At 45.3% G+C, this 16,541-nt stretch overlaps 1 protein-coding gene across 1 annotated transcript in view; it reads left to right on the top strand.

Annotated features, from left to right (window-relative positions):
• The first annotated feature begins 3,676 nt into the window (after positions 1–3,676).
• tmc1 (transmembrane channel-like 1) overlaps positions 3,677–16,541 on the top strand; it is a 198,277-nt gene continuing 185,412 nt past the window's right edge. Inside the window, exons 1-3 of the mRNA XM_085964613.1 lie at positions 3,677–3,690; positions 4,033–4,112; positions 12,802–13,255. Of these exons, the coding sequence (XP_085820739.1) occupies positions 3,677–3,690; positions 4,033–4,112; positions 12,802–13,255 (548 nt within the window). The remainder of the gene's footprint in view (positions 3,691–4,032; positions 4,113–12,801; positions 13,256–16,541) is intronic.

Below are 16,541 nucleotides of genomic sequence, written 5' to 3'. Positions count from 1 at the left end.
CACAGTGCAATTGGGAGCCCAATTTAAAATTTACTGTTGCTGCACGGGTTTCTCAGGAATCGGAAAACTCAGCAGTGAAAGGGAGGCAGGAGTTTTCAGCTCCACAAGGTAAGTGCCGCTTTCAGCACTCCTTGTGGGCCAGAAAGAGCAGGCGTGCCCCCTCTGCCCCCGGCCTCCCAAGGAAGACTTCAGCCTCCCCCAGTCCCGATCATGGGCCTCTCTCTCCCCTCTTGATTGTGGGCCTCTCTGACCACCCGATTACCTCCTGACACCGGTGTTCCCTCCCACCCACTGGCCAGGTTGACCATTTGGTCAAAAATGGACTTGAAATTTTGGGCCAGAAATTCGGGTCGGAGGCTTCCCGCGGGCGCAAGCCCCTGACCTGCACTTACATAGCACGCCTGCCATTGTGCTGTGGGCCCACGTGGGATTCTGATCCTGGGCCTCCTCCAGCTGCCGGCGTGCAGTGCTCGCGTATCCCAGCGGCGCAGTTAGTTTGCAGCGTCCCCTGGGATCACGTGGGCCATGGGGAGCCAATCGGAGCAGGGAATCTCCATTCATAGATTTGACAGGAAGACCTGCCAAATCTATGAATAGAGATCAGCCCCAAAACCTAAGTAAAACTTCAAATACATTTAAAAAAATCATATTTTTAAAATAACTATAAATTACATAAATTAACTATTTTAAACAAAAATTTAAATTTTTGAAAAAATTTATTAAAGTTTTTAACAGGGCTAAAAATAAACTTACCTTTCTTTAAAGTATTTAAAAATGATAAACTTGTGGAAAAAATGTTTTAATTTTACTTAATTAACCTCTTACCTTGTTAAAAGCAGGCCTTGCGACTGCTTTTTTCACGCGCAGCTGCTAGGGACTTAGCCACACGGAGAAACCTGTAAAAAAATCGGAAGTTCCAAGTCTACGTGCTGCCTCTCCAGCGCATGCGTTTGACCCCCGAACACCTTCCTTCAAGGGAACGGAAGTTTTGGATTCCAGCGCATGCGCAGTGCATGAGCAAAGCCGGCACTTCCGTTGGCCTTACGGGTGAGTACACAGCGCATACTCACCCGTGGGGACCCGAATTTCTGGCCCATTGGGTCCATCTTTTAGCTCACAAAAAAGATGCATTCTCTGTTCTCATATTCTGAATAATGACACATCAATTGGACTTGGAAACCTATAAAGCAACTCATATAAAGTTTCCCTGGATTATAGTTTGCGTAATATCAGTGGAAGAAATATTTTGGGATATCGATTGGCTCTCACCTTCCATTTCTCTGTATTAAGTAGTCATCTGTATTATGAAAACTAATAAAGGTACATTTATCAATATGTTCAATGTGTAAACATAATGGGGCAGGCGTTTCCGCTAGCTTGCGGTAGTTTTTCCAGAGCAATTCACCCGAAATCGGCCAAACCAGCGAAAAAGTTTGAGGAATTTTGAGCGCAAATTACATCCAGCACAAATCGAGTTTCTGCGATCTTTGGTGCTGGTTTACAAAACATTGCAGTGTAAGCCAGTTTTGCCCTCAAAACTGGCCACGCCCCTGATCGAATTAATCACCATGGCGCGTTTCCGCTAATTGCGCCCGTTCGCGGGCCTTCGAGGAGGCTCTTAAAATTAAGCTTTTTTTTAGGCACAAGGGCACTATTGGGCAGCTCTTCAAAGCTTTTAGATATTAAAAAAATATTGAATTTACAAAGAATCTGACTACTGTACACCAATGAAACTAATAAATGGTTCTGTATATTTTTTTTAAAGCCATTTTTAAAAATCGGGTTATTAACAGGTGGTGGACACTCTGATTAAAAGGTTTATTTTTGTGATAAACCCATTTTCAGCTGTATTAATAAAACTGCACCAGGTTACCACTCTTAAATATAGCAAGGAATATTTTTTAATGTTCTAAAATGCTGCCGGATTGTGCTGGTTCATGGAAAATTTTACGTTTGTGATTATGCAAATGTGTTTGAGTGGAAATTTGAACCATAAAATCAATTCAGAAAACTAGCACAATTTTGAGCGCAATTTGCGCCCGGATTGCCGATTGCGCCCAAAGCGGAAACTCTACCCCAATATTTAAAGTATAAATATTTTGAACCTGGGATTAAGTATGCTTATCAAATAATGAACATTTAATTCCTTGGCAATGTAAATGAACAGATAAAAGTTTACACAGCAATCTGTGCCATTATTAACAGTGCTGTTAAATTAAACTTTCACATATGTTTCCTTTTAGTTTGAAACATTGAAATATTTTCTTTACTATACACTAAATTCACTGACCATGTGCTCCTAGCAGGGAGCCGTGGTTGTACTGAGTTGGAGATAGGGGTAATAGACCATAGTGCCAATTTTTCATCCTGTGATTCCCTTTGAATGCGACTTTCTGCTGGGATTACAGGATCAGTGGAGTTATTCCTAAGGGCTCAATAATTTACCAGTGCTCATCACCAGTTTTTACAACACAATTTTGGGGTAAATGATATGCTTTAGCACTCCTGGTGTAGAGCATCATGCAATGTGAGCATGTATTGGGAATTCAGGCACGGAAAGTTAGCGAATATGGCATGTTAATCTCCATGGGCTGCAGATCAGGGGAGCTGACTTCATTGGCCGAATTCCTGATACTTGCTTCTGTTGAACAAAGTTTTGCATGGAGAGCACTAAATTGTAAAATGTACTCCTACCTATATTTCAAATAATCAAAACACAAACGAATCAGTTTGTATCCACATTGCTCAGAATTTCCATCAATCTTATTGATACAAAGGATGTGAATTAATGGGTCCCTCTGCTCCAGTCAGTGTCAGTCCTAATAATAATCAATATAATTATAGTATCGACTCTACACCAACCAGCACACTGAGATGTTCCACTTTCCTGTTTCGTCCTAAGCACAGAAATTCAAATGGAATAAAGAGCACTGTCAGCCTGTAACAGGAGCACACACCGCAGCATGATGTGGTCCTCAAGGCCAATGTAATGCAATACATGTTGGCACTAAATGTACAATCCAGAGCAATGAGGAAATGACCCATGTAAAAAGGGTGATTTCTGTAGTTTCCCTGGTCATTGTCTTTTGCTGATGGAGCTGCCCTCAATGAACAGGGTGGATTCTCAAAACTGAGATCTCCTTGTCTGAGGTTTCTAACAATGGAATATAGTGATTGCATTCTAGCTATTAACTGACCTGCATGTCACAGAATTCCCTCCAGTACCTGCTGCATAGATGCTAATATAATCTAAACAAAATTTGAGAACTCTCAAAGCATCACTTAGAATACTATGTCCAGTTTGGTCTCTTCACAAGATGGGTGATAAAGAGGCTTTGAGGAGTGCCACAAGAACGATACCCAGCTTAAGACAATTAGGCTTAAAAAGATGGGTCTATTTAGTTTAGAGAAGTGTAAACTCCAGGGGGAACTGACAGAGTTGTTTAAAATAATGAAGGGACTAAACTATGTTCATATAGATAAATTATTTCAATTAGGTAGATTAGGAAGGACCAGGGGATCATGCATTTAAGTTGTGTAAGGGTATAATTAGGTTAGATGTCAAGAGGTTCATTTTCCCCCAGAGGGGAACAAGCTGCCTGTTTGTGTGGTGAGTATTGATTCGCTGGATACCTTCAAAAGAGAGCTGGACCAGTTCCTGGTTTGGACGAAGATTATGGCATACAAACGGTAGGCAGAATAATAAGTAATATTAATCATGGCCAATTTGGCCCCCTGGAGGGGTCGGTGAGGAATTTACCAGAACTTTTTTCTCCTTAAATTAGCCGTAGTTTTTTTATATGCTTTTTGCCTCTCCCAGGAGATCACATGGCTGCTGGTGGGTGGATGTGTTGTAAATCATGATACTTAGGGCACCTTGGCTGTATGGGGCAGGCCTGATGGACCAGCTGGTCTTCTCCTGTCCTCATTTTGTTGGGTTGAGAACTTGAGGCTAAATCAAAAGGAGTCACAGGCTTACATGTAGCATAAAGCAGCAAGTTTCAGAACTAGAATTGCTGAATGATATCATAGTCTTGGTATTTATTTTCCAACAGTGAGCATTGAGGTGGATAATGATGAAAGAGACGATGAGGAACAGGATGAAGAAACAGGTGACATGTCATCACATTCACATCTATGCACATGCATTATCTCCATCATGCTATACTTGATAGGAAATGTCACCATGGTAAAGTGCTTTGCAAGGTATTTTACCATGTTTCCTCAGGGGAGGATACAATTTCCTAGATTTTGTACTGGCCACCACCTGATTTTGTGGTGCTTATCGGAGAGATATCAGTCTCCAAGGGATGGAGACCTATATTGCTGAATTTCTGCCCACTGTAGTGCCCACTGCACATTCCACTGTCAGCGATCAGAAATGCTTGGCCCTTTTTGGGACAGTATATTGCAAGTGAGTTAGTAATGAAGTGCTGATATCATATGCTTCATTTTATGTCAGATATAGTTAAAAGGATCCACTTAGTCATTTTCTTTTTTTCTGATGTTGTCACCTGCCTTTGTACCACTTGATGAGGGGCTGCCAGTCCTTTCTTCCCTCAATTTGTAGTGGTTTGGTACAACTGAGTGGCTTGCTAGGCCATTTAAAAGGGGAGTTAAGAGTCAACCACATTGCTGTGGGTCTGGAGTCACATATAGGCCAGACCAGGTAAGAACAGATTTCCTTCCCTAAAGGACATTAGTGAACTAGATGGGTTTTTATGACAATCTGGTAGTTTCATGGTCACCAGTACTGATACATAAGAACATAAGAAATAGGAACAGGAGTAGGCCATTCGGCCCTTCGAGCCTGCTCTGCCATTCAATGAGATCATGGCTGATTTTCTGCCTCAACTCCATTCACCGGCTCTATTGCCATATCCCTTGATGCCCTTACTTGTCAGAAATCTATCGACTTCTGTTTTGAATATACATAGAAACATAGAAACATAGAAGATAGGAGCAGGAGTAGGCCATTCGGCCCTTCGAGCCTGCTCCACCATTCAATGAGATCATGGCTGATCATCCAAATTCAGTACCCTGTCCCTGCCTTCTCCCCATATCCCTTGATCCCTTTAGCCTTAAGAAACATATCCAACTCTTTCTTGAATATATTTAATGAACTGGCCTCCACCGCCCTCTGTGGCAGAGAATTCCACAGGTTCACCACTCTCTGGGTGAAGAAATTCCTACTCATTTCAGTCCTAAATGGCTTACCCCTTATCCTTAGACTATGACCCCTGGTTCTGGACTCCCCGGCCATCAGAAACATCCTTCCTGCATCTAGTCTGTCCAGGCCTGACAGAATTTTATAGGTTTCGATGAGATCCCCTCTCAATCTTCTAAACTCCAGTGAGTATAAGCCCAATCAACACAATCTCTCCTCATACGTCATTCCTGCCATCCCAGGTATCAGCCTGGTGAACCTTCGTTGCACTCCCTCTATGACAAGTATATCCTTCCTTAGGTAAGGAGACCAAACTTGTACACAGTACTCCAGGTGTGGTTTCACCAAGGCCCTATATAATTGGAGTAAGACTTCTTTACTCCTGTACTCAAATCCTCTTGTAATGAAGGCCAGCATACCATTTGCCTTCCTAATGGCTTGCTGCACCTGCACATTCACTTTCAGTGACTCATGTACAAAGACACCCAGGTTCCTTTGAGCATCTGCATTCCCTAATCTTTCACCATTTAGGAAATATTCTGCCTTTCTGTTTTTTCTACCAAAGTGGATAATTTTACATTTATCCACATTATATTCTACCTGCCATCTTCTCGCCCACTCACTGAGCCTGTCGAGATCCCCTTGAAGCCCCTTCACATCCTCTTCACAACTGACACTGCCACCTAGCTTTGTATCATCAACAAATTTAGAAATGTTACATTTAGTCCCCTCATCCAAATCATTGATATAGATTGTGAATAGCTGGGGCCCAAGCACCGATCCTTGCGGTACCCCACTAGTCACAGCCTGCCATCCTGAAAAAGATCTGTTTATCCCTACTCTTTGTTTTCTGTCTGTTAACCAATCCTCAATCCATGCTAGTATATTACCCCCAATTCCATGTGCCCTAATTTTGTTCACCAACCTCTTGTGTGGGACCTTATCGAAGGCCTTCTGAAAATCCAGATACACCACATCTACTGGTTCCCCTTTGTCTACTCCACTAGTTACATCCTCAAAGAACTCCAATAGGTTTGTCAAACAGGATTTCCCTTTCATAAATCCAAAAGATACTAGCTTTTTTATTCCAGACTTATTTAATTGACTGAATTTAAATTCTCTAGCTGCCGTGTTGAGATTTGAACTCATCTCTCCAGATTATTAGTCCAGGCCACTGGATTACTGGTCCAGTACACCTCCCAAACCTGTGACCTCTACTATCTAGAAGGACAAGCACAGCAGGCACATGGGAACACCATCACCTCCAAGTTCCCCATCAAGTCACACACCATCCTGACTTGGAAATATAGCGCCATTCCTTCATCGTCGCTGGGTCAAAATCCTGGAACTCCCCCCCCCCTAACAGTACCTTCACCACACGGACTGCAGTGGTTCAAGAAGGTGGCTCATCACCACCTTCTCAAGGGCAATTAGGGATGGGCAATAAATGCTGACCTTGCCAGCGATGCCCACATCCCATGAATGAATAAAAAAGAAGATTTCAGATTTGGCACAATGGCTTTCTCATTGGGAATTACTCCCTATTTCTGCTTCTTGGAAGAAGTGGAGGAGCAACAGATACTGGGTGGCTCCTTGTTCTTCAAATAGTGTTATGGGATCTTTAATACCATCTGAACTCTCGGAACAGGCAGACAATGCCTTGGTTTAACATTAGATGTGAAGGACTGTACTTATAACAATGCAACACTTCCTTAGTACTTGAGTGAAATGTTAACTGTCTGAGAAGCTATGATTTATCTTTTATGATGTTCATTTTGTAACTTTTAAGTTAACTGATGATGCGCAATATCGTTGGAGCACTAGGGATAATGACCACTGCCTGCATTCTTAAAAATAATATTATAAATTTGTTTTATTATTGTATCAAACAAACTTTTAAATACATTAACCATATTGGGAATAGTAAGTTTCTGGAAAATAGTTCAACTTGTGTCAAGAAAATTGCTAACTCCTCATCCTTTAGGCTTTGTGTCTTAAACTCTCCACTGGAGTCATACCTAGCACAAAGGAAGATGGCTGTGGTGGTTGGAGGTCAATCATCTCAGCCCTAGGACATAATTGCAGGAGTGTCCTAGGCCCAACCATCTTCACCTGCTTCATCAATGACCTTCTCTCCATCATAAGGTCAGAAGTGGGGATGTTCGCTGATGACTGCACAATGTTCAGTTCCATTCACAAGTCCTCAGATAATGAAGCAATGCATGTCCACATGCAGCAAGACCTGGACGACATTCAGGCTTGGGTTGATAAGTGGCAGGTAACATTCGCGCCACACAAGTGCCAGGCAATGACTGTCTCCAACAAGCGAGTGTCTAACTACCACTCCTTGGCATTCAATGGCATTACCATCGCCGAATCCCCCTGTTATGTCTGACATTTGGTGATAGGTACTCGATTGCCTTGGCCTGAGCACATGGAGTTTGATAGTGTTGTTATCATTGTATTGTGTATAGGTATTCGATTGCTTGTGCCTGGAAGTGTGTGTGTGTGGCAGCCATGATTAAAGCAGCATGAACTGAACTCACTGACGGTCTCTGGATTATCTTTGCAAACACAGCATTTGGCGATGAGGATGGCTGAAATCTCTCTTCCACCACCTCCTCCCTTCCTTGCACTACCAGGTGAGCCCCCGATCCCATGGGTTCGCTGGTTACAGTTCTTTGAAACCTATCTCATTGCTCTTGGACTAGAAACTGTGAGTATGGCTCGGAAAAAGGCACTGTTATCCCATTGCTTGGGAGTGGAGGGCCAGCGTGTTCTTGGGACATTATGCACAGCAGACTCAATCCAAACATATGATGAGGCTGTGGCTCTGTTAAGCACACACTTCTCTGCCCCACAAAGTGCCCTCCTGCGGCGATTCATTTTTAGACAGCGTCAACAACTCCTTGGCGAGTCAGTGCATCAATACGTGGCTAATTTGAGGGGGTTAGCTAGTTCGTGCAAGTTCGGTGCATTACAAGATGAGATGGTGCGTGATCAACTAATGGAGCACACAAACAACGTGAGAGTGCGTGAAAGACCGTTACTCGAGTCCGACGATCTGTCGTTGTCACAGGCAGTCAACATTGCTTTTCAAGTGGAGTCTGCAGCCGAATGTGCAGCGAAACTAGCACACACACCCAGTGACAGCGCCCTCGGCCCCGACAGCTCTGACATGGTAATGCTCGCGCGACGGCAGCAACGCGCGCTACAGCGGCAACAGTGTGGAAACTGCGGATTTCGTTCACATGCTACCAGAGCGCAGAATTGCCCCGTGCGCGGCCAAGCCTGTCGCAATTGTGGAAAACAAAATCACTTTGCCAATGTCTGCCGCTCTGCCCCGGTTGCTACAAATGAACACTCTCAGTCCTCAAGCACTATAATTCACAACGTGAGCTCTGGGCCAGTAGTGGCTTTCAAATCATGCACAATTAACCTGAATGATGTGTGCATCCCGCTGTTGTTGGACACCGGTGCCAGTGTCTCACTGCTGAATGTGGACACATTCAAACGCTTTTTCAGCTCCCTGCCACTCTCTGTGCCCTCCACTACCCTTTGCGGGTATGGTAATTCGAAAATTGGACTAGTGGGCTCAGTCAACCTCACTGTACGCTATGGAACAAAAGTTTTGCCAGATTTTTGTTTTCATGTGGCACGCCAAGGAGCTAACCTGATGGGACTGGATCTTTTCACTGACCTGGGTTTTTCTCTCTTGGACACCGGCGGGTCTGCGATTCTGCATGTTACCTCACTGTGGCGCCAAACATGGTCAGCACTCTTCGAGGGTCTGGGCTGCCTGACTGCCTTCACCCACCAGCCCATGGTTGACTCCACCGTTACCCCTGTCATTCAGCCACTGCGCCGCATCCCGCTTGCTCTCCGTGATGGGGTCACAGTTGAACTAAAGCAGCTACTGGAAGCCGGCATCATCGAACCAGTTGATGCCTCCCCATGGGTCTCCAACCTGGTGGTCGCAACGAAAAAGTCAGGTGGTCTACGCGTCTGTGTCGATCTTCGAGCAGTGAATAAGGCCGTAATCCCTGACAAGTATCCACTGCCCACGTCAGAGGAACTCACAGCGCAGTTCTATGGTTCCATCCTGTTCTCGAAACTGGACCTTCGACAGGGCTATCTACAGGTTCCCCTCCACCCCAGCAGCAAGGACCTCACTGCTTTTGTGACACATGCTGGTGTCTTTCGGTACACCAGGATGCCATTTGGACTTAGCTCTGCACCCAGCTGCTTCCAAAAAGTGATGGCCTCTGTGCTCGCGGGCATTCCTGGGGTGGCCATCTACCTGGATGACATCGTCGTGCATGGGCCCTCGACCTCCACTCACGACGAACGCCTTCACAGAGTTTTCACAGCTCTAGCAAAACACAAGCTCACACTGAATGGCGAAAAGTGTGTCTTTGCTGTTTCAGAGATCGAATTTGTGGGGTTTTGGTTGTCAGCTGATGGTATATCCCCACTCCAGTCAAACGTGGATGCCATTCACAGCATCCCAGAACCCAGCTCTGCAGCACAGGTTGCCTCCTTCCTTGGCATGACTGGGAACTACCTGAAGCTTTTGCCCCAGTACTCAGCCACCACAGCCCCACTGCGCCAGCTCCTGCGAAAGGATAAGCCCTTGGTGTGGTCACAAGCCTGTACGGAAGCTGTTCGCCTCCTCAAATCGCAGCTCACGTCGCCTCCAGTGTTGGCTCACTTTGACGTCACCAGCCCCACCCTCGTCACCTGCGACGCATCCGCTGCAGCTGTGGGGGCGGTGTTATCGCAGATACAGAATGGAGTGGAGAAACCAATCGCCTTTGCCTCCCGAGCCCTTAGCCCCACCGAACAGAAGTACTCAGTAGGCGAGCGTGAGGCGCTGGCGTGCGTCTGGGTATGTGAGCGGTGGCACCTGTACACGTATGGCCGTGCCTTCACCCTGCGAACTGATCACCAGGCTCTCACTGCCCTGCTGTCGACATCCGGCACGGGCCACAGACCACTGCGTCTACACCGCTGGTCTGACTGCCTCTGCCAATACAATTTCAGTCTCCAGTTCACACCAGGACGTGACAATGTTGTTGCAGATCTGCTCTCCCGCACTGTCTCTGCTCCAGCCCCTCTCATCGGGTCTGAACAAGTGGAACAGGATATCGTCCAGATGCTGCACACGCCCCTCCAAACCACAGTCTCTCTCCAGGAGCTCAAAGAGGCCTCTGAACAGGATCCGGCCCTCTCCCAGCTGTGCACCTTCATCAGAGATGGCTGGCCTCGCAAGGTGCCTGAGGAACTGTCTGCCTACTCCAGAGTTAAAGAGGAGCTCTCCTGCTGGAATGAATCCTGTGTTGCACGTGGGCTCTGTACTGTGGTCCCAAGTGCCCTTCGTGCGCGTGTTTTATCCATGGAGCATGAGGGCCACTTGGGCATAGTGAAGCTCAAACAACGATGCCGAGACCTAGTGTGGTGGCCGGGTATCGACAGGCAAATCGAGGCCCTGGTCAAGGACTGTGCAGCCTGCCTTGTAAGTGGCAAGACTGGCCACCAAGCTCCCCCACCCCTGCAACCCCTTGCCTGGCCCTCTCAGCCCTGGGAGCACCTGCAGCTGGACGTCTGCAGGGAGATCCATGATGTCCCCCACCATCAACGGTTCCTAGTGGTGACCTATGACCTGCACTCAAAATGGCCAGAGGTCACTGCCGTGGGCTCCGTCACCTCTCGGGTCATCATTGATATCCTTGAGTCCCTCTTCTCCCGCTGGGGGCATACAAAGGCCATCACCACAGACAATGGCCCCCAAATGGTCTCTTCGGAACTCTCCTCTTACCTTGAGAGCAAGGGCATCTGTCACATTTGCACAGCGTACTACCACCCCGAGTCAAATGGGGGGGGGGTGGAGCGTTTTAACCAGACACTGAAAAATGGCCTCAGAGCACACCTATCCCAGGGGTGTGCGTTTGACAAGGCCCTCCTCCACACACTGCTGCACTACAGAGCCTCCCAGCATTCCACTACAGGGGTCTCACCAGCATCCCTCATGCTAGGCCGTGAGCTCATGCTGCACCTTTGAAGGCTCCGCCCCTCGCTAGCTCAGAGCCCTGCTCCACCGGCTCAAGCCACAGTCGCTAGACAGCAGGAGAAGATGAAACTCCGCTTCGGCCAGTCGAAGAGGGCCAAGGAGCCCAACATCTCAGTCTCCAATTGGGTCAGAGTCCGCAGGCCTCACCGCAATAATAAGATGGCGTCATTCTGGTCCTCCCCTCTCCAAATCAGCCGCCAACTTGGACCAGCCACTTTCTGCCTCACTGACGGCTCTCGGTGGCATGCCAGCCGCCTTCGGAAGGTGCCAGCACCCCCTGATGCGGGATTATACGGACCTAACCCCCAAGCCTTACCCCCAGAGTGGCGGGATGCACATGTGGCTCATCCAGCCAACCCTCAAACAGATGTTGTGCCTCAGCCAAAACCTCACCAGTCCCCACCTCGGCCTGCTCCTTACCAGTCCCCACTTCGGCCTGCTCTTCACCAGTCCACACCTCGGCCTGTTCGTACACGTTCTCGCCCTGGCCACCTACAGGACTTTGTCACTACATTTCATGTTTGAAATTCTGTGAGGGGGGAGGAAATGTTATGTCTGACATTTGGTGATAGGTACTCGATTGCCTTGGCCTGAGCACATGGAGTTTGATAGTGCTGTTATCATTGTATTGTGTATAGGTATTTGATTGCTTGTGCCTGGAAGTGTGTGTGTGTGGCAGCCATGATTAAAGCAGCATGAACTGAACTCACTGACAGTCTCTGGATTATCTTTGCAAACACAACACCCCCACCATCCAAATCCTGGGGGGTCACCATTGACGAGAAACTTAACTGGACCAGCCACATAAATACTGTGGCAACAAGAGCAGGTCAGAGGCTGGGTATTCTGCAGCGAGCATCTCACCTCCTGACTCCCCAAAGCCTTTCCACCATCTACAAGGCACAAGTCAGGAGTGTGATGGAATACTCTCCACTTGCCTGGATGAGTGCAGCTCCAACAACACTCAAGAAACTCGACATCATCCAAGACAAAGCAGCCCGCTTGATTGGCACCCCATCCACCGCCTTAAACATTCATTCCCTCCACCACCGGCGTGCCGTGGCTGCAGTGTGTACCATCTACAAGATGCACTGCAGCAACTCGCCAAGGCTTCTTCAGCAGCTCCTCCAAAACCCGCGACCTCTACCACCTAGATGGCCAAGGGCAGCAGGCGCATGGGAACACCACCACCTCCAAGTTCCCCCCCAAGTCACACACCGTCCTAACTTGGAAGTATATCGCCGATCCTTCATCGTTGCTGGGTTAAAATCCTGGAACTCCCTCCCTAACAGCACTGCTGTGGTAGTACCTTCACCACGTGGACTGCAGTAGTTCAAGAAGGCGGCTCACCACTACCTTCTCAAGGGCAACTAGGGATGGGCAATAAATGCTGGCCTTGCCAGTGATGCCCACATCTCATGAACGAATTAAAAAAAATAATGTCACAGGGAATTATTTTTATATCCTACTGTTCCCCATTGGTTATTATTTAGATGTCAGTTTGGGATTAGAGCTGCTGATTCAGTGCAAATGTAATACACAACTTTGCCCATTCTTAATTTAGATAATGACGACTCAGATGCGGAACCACAAAACACCAAGAAAACAGCACAAAGGAATAGAAAGGGAAATGGAAATAAAAAGAATAAACAAGAATCAGAAGAGAGCTCTGATGCATCAGAAGATGAGGAAGAGAAAAGTAGAAAGACAAATGTGAAAAATAGGAACAAAGCAGCCAACAAAAACAATGCAGATGAATCAGAGGATGAAACAACTAAAACTAGGAAGAACAGGAGAAATGTAAAATCTAAGAAGAAAGATTCTGATGATGACAATAATGAAGATGAAGCAGCGGACAAGAAAAAGAGAGGAAAAAGGGATAAAAGACAAGTTGACAGTGACAGTGAAGAGGAGGATAACAAGAAAAGGGGCAAGAAAAAGGATAAGAATGAAAAAACAAAGGATGGTAAAACAGACAGAGACAAAAAAAAGAAAGATACAAAGAAAGCTAGTTCAAGGTATGTCTCTCAATTTTGCAAAAGTTAGAACTGAATGGATGCAAAATGGAGCAAAACTTCATGAGTTCAGATCTGGAGTATTCATAAATAAAGCAGAAAATGTTGGAAATACTCAGCATCTGTGGAGAGAGAAACAGAGTTAACGTTTCAGGTTGATGATCTTTCATCAGAACAGGAAAAGGTTAGAGATATAACGGGAGGGGAAGATGTGTTTGGTGGTGGGATCACGCTGGAGGTGGTGGAAATGGTGGAGGATGATCTGTTGAATGTGGAGGCTGGTGAGGTGGAAGGTGAGGACAAGGGGAACCCTATTGTGGTTCTGGAAGGGAATGGAAGGGGTAAGTGCAGAAGTATGGGAAATGGAACAGACACGATCAAGGGCCCTGTCAACCATGCTGGAGGTTCAGATCATAACCTTTGCCCCCATTTTTTCAGATGGCAGCTGATGATGATTCTGCTATTCCCATTTACACCTCTTCTAGACCCATCTTTTCTTTCTTCACTTGTCCCATTACCATCTCCTTTTGCCTTGCACCATCATCCCTTTTGTCATTTAATCTCTTCCTACCTTCCACATTATCACAGACTATCTGCTTAATCATATTATGATTTTCTAAGTGCCCTGTTACCACTTCCTTAATAATGGATTCCAGCATTTTCCAGACAACTGATGTCAGGCTAACTGGTCTGTAGTTCCCTGCTTTCTCTCTCCCTCCTTTCTTGAATAGCAGGGTTACATTAGCTGTCTTCTAATCTGCTGGGACCGTTGCAGAATCTAGGGAATTTTGAAAGATCACAACCAATGCATCCACTATCTCTACAGCCACCTCTTTTAGAACCCTAGGATGTAGTCCATGAGGTCCAGGGGATTTGTCGGCCTTTAGTCCCATTAGTTTCTCAAGTACTTTTTCTCTACTGATATTAGTTACTTTAATTTCCTCACTCTCATTAGCCCCTTGGTTCCCCACTATTTTTGGTATACATTTTGCATCTTCCACTGTGAAGACAGATACAAAATATTTGTTTAAAGTTTCTGCTATTTCTTTGTTCCCCAATATTATTTTGCCTGTCTCAGCCTCTAATGGACCAACACTTACTTTTGCTACTCACTTCCTTTTTACATACTTGTAGAAGCTCTTACAATCTGTTTTTATATTTCTTGCTAATTTACTTTCATTCTATTTTCTCCCTTTTCATCATCCTTTGCTGGTTTCTAAAGCTCTTCCAATCCTCAGGCTTACTACTGTTCTTTGCAACATTATAAGCCTCTTCTTTTAATCTAATACTATCCTCAACTTCTTTAGTTAGCCATGGATGGATCCCTTTTCCTGTGGATTGTTTATTTCTCAATGGAATGTATATTTATTGAGAATTTTAGAATATTTCTTTAAATGCTTGCCATTGCTTTTCTACCATCATACCTTTCAATCTAATTTTCCAATCTTACTTAGCCAACTTGCCCCTAATACCTATGTAATTGGCTTTATTTAAGTTTAAGACTCTAGTTTCAGACTTAAGTATTTCATTTGCAAACTCAATGTGAAATTCTATCATATTATGATCACTCTTCCCTAGAGAATCTTTTACTATGTGATTACTAATTAACCCTGTCCTATTACAGAAAACAAGATCTAAAATAGCCTGTTCCCTGGTTGGTTCCATGACATATTGTTTTAGGAAACTATCTCGAAGGCATTCCATGAACTCGTCCCCCAGATTACTTTTGCCAATTTGATTTACCCAATCTATGTTAAGATTAAAATCCCCCACGATTATTGCATTACCTTTGTTACAAGCTCCTATTATTTCTTGATTAATACTCTGTCCAACAGTATAGCTACTGTTAGGGGGCCTATAAACTACTTCCACCAGTGTTTTCTGCCCCTTGTTATTTCTTATCTCCACCCATACTGATTCTACTTCCTGATCTTCCGAGCCAAGATCCTTTCTCACTGCTGTCCTTATATGATTATTAATTATCAGGGCTCTCCCCCCCCCGCCCACCCCATTCCAGTCTGCCTGTCTTTCCAAAACATCAAGTACCCTGGAATATTTAGTTCCCAACCCTGATCACCTTGCAACCACGTCTCTGCAATAGCTATTAGATCATACCCATTTATCTCAATTTGTGCCACTAATTCATCTATCTTGTTACAGATACTTCATGCATTCAGGTAAAGAGCCTTTAGTTTTAACTTTTTACCATTATTCCCTGCTTTTACCTTATTCGCTGATGCACAATGACCTTTAAACTCTCTGTCCCTTCCTGTCACACACTGCTTATCTTTACCCAATTCACTGCACTGCTCTATTGCCTTGACCTTTCTCTACTAAATTTCCCCTCACCTGCTCCCCCCACCCCCAGTATAATGCATTAAAACACTATATTGAATGATTAAAATAAATTAAATTGAAAATATATTTAAAACATTGAATCAAAATCTGTCCCTTTAAATTGGGACTTTAAGCCACTTGCTTCTTACTCCTGATTTTCATGAGATGAATTACCACTGGGTGGAACTTTCACCCCGATCCAAAATATCAACAAAGGCCATCATTTTCATCCATGATACATAATTAATGAATTACATTGGCATACAGCTTGTACAGAAATATGTTCAGGGTGTGCTTTTGAGGGGTGGGGGAATCGAGCAGAAGCACTAGTCAAACTTGCTGGTGCCCACCCACCCAAATTCCACTGTCGGTAGTGATTGCTGGTTAGAAATGATCCGCTCTGGTGTTCATGGTGATTTAGTCACTACCCACCACTTTTTTAAAGATGGTTTAATGATAGGCTAGAAATTATTGTTGGGGGCAATAGTAAATGAAAGTTTAATGCATTTATATGACATTAAAGGTGTCATTTCCTAACTTCTCACTTTTCACGGGAAGCCTTACACACCAGTTGCACATATCAGAAATTCAAGCGCAGCTGTGCATAATTTTCCAACTGTCTTAACTAATGGTCAGAAAATCATGCATTGGTGCAAAATCATGCAAAATCAGAAAATTGCCACTTAAGTATCAACTTAGCTCATTGGTAGCACTCCTGCTTCTGAGCCAGAACATTGTGTATTCAAACCCTACTCCAGGACCTGAGCATGTAATCTAGGTTGACACTTCAGTGTCACACTGAGGGTGTGCTATATTGTAAGAGGTAGGGCTGGATTTTCATTGGGCCGTGGAATTGGGATTGGAGGCATGTGGGGGTTTAACATCCCAAAATCAGGGTCCCGACCCCATCCTGCCTCCAACCCGCCTCCATGCCAGTTTCAAAGGGGGCGGA

The sequence above is a fragment of the Somniosus microcephalus genome, chromosome 1 (assembly GCF_052327205.1).
Source record: "Somniosus microcephalus isolate GS21.2 chromosome 1, FLI_Smic_1.0, whole genome shotgun sequence".
Lineage (NCBI taxonomy): Eukaryota > Metazoa > Chordata > Chondrichthyes > Squaliformes > Somniosidae > Somniosus > Somniosus microcephalus.
Note: the sequence above shows the minus strand (reverse complement) of the source record. Positions and strands in the feature narration are given on the sequence as shown.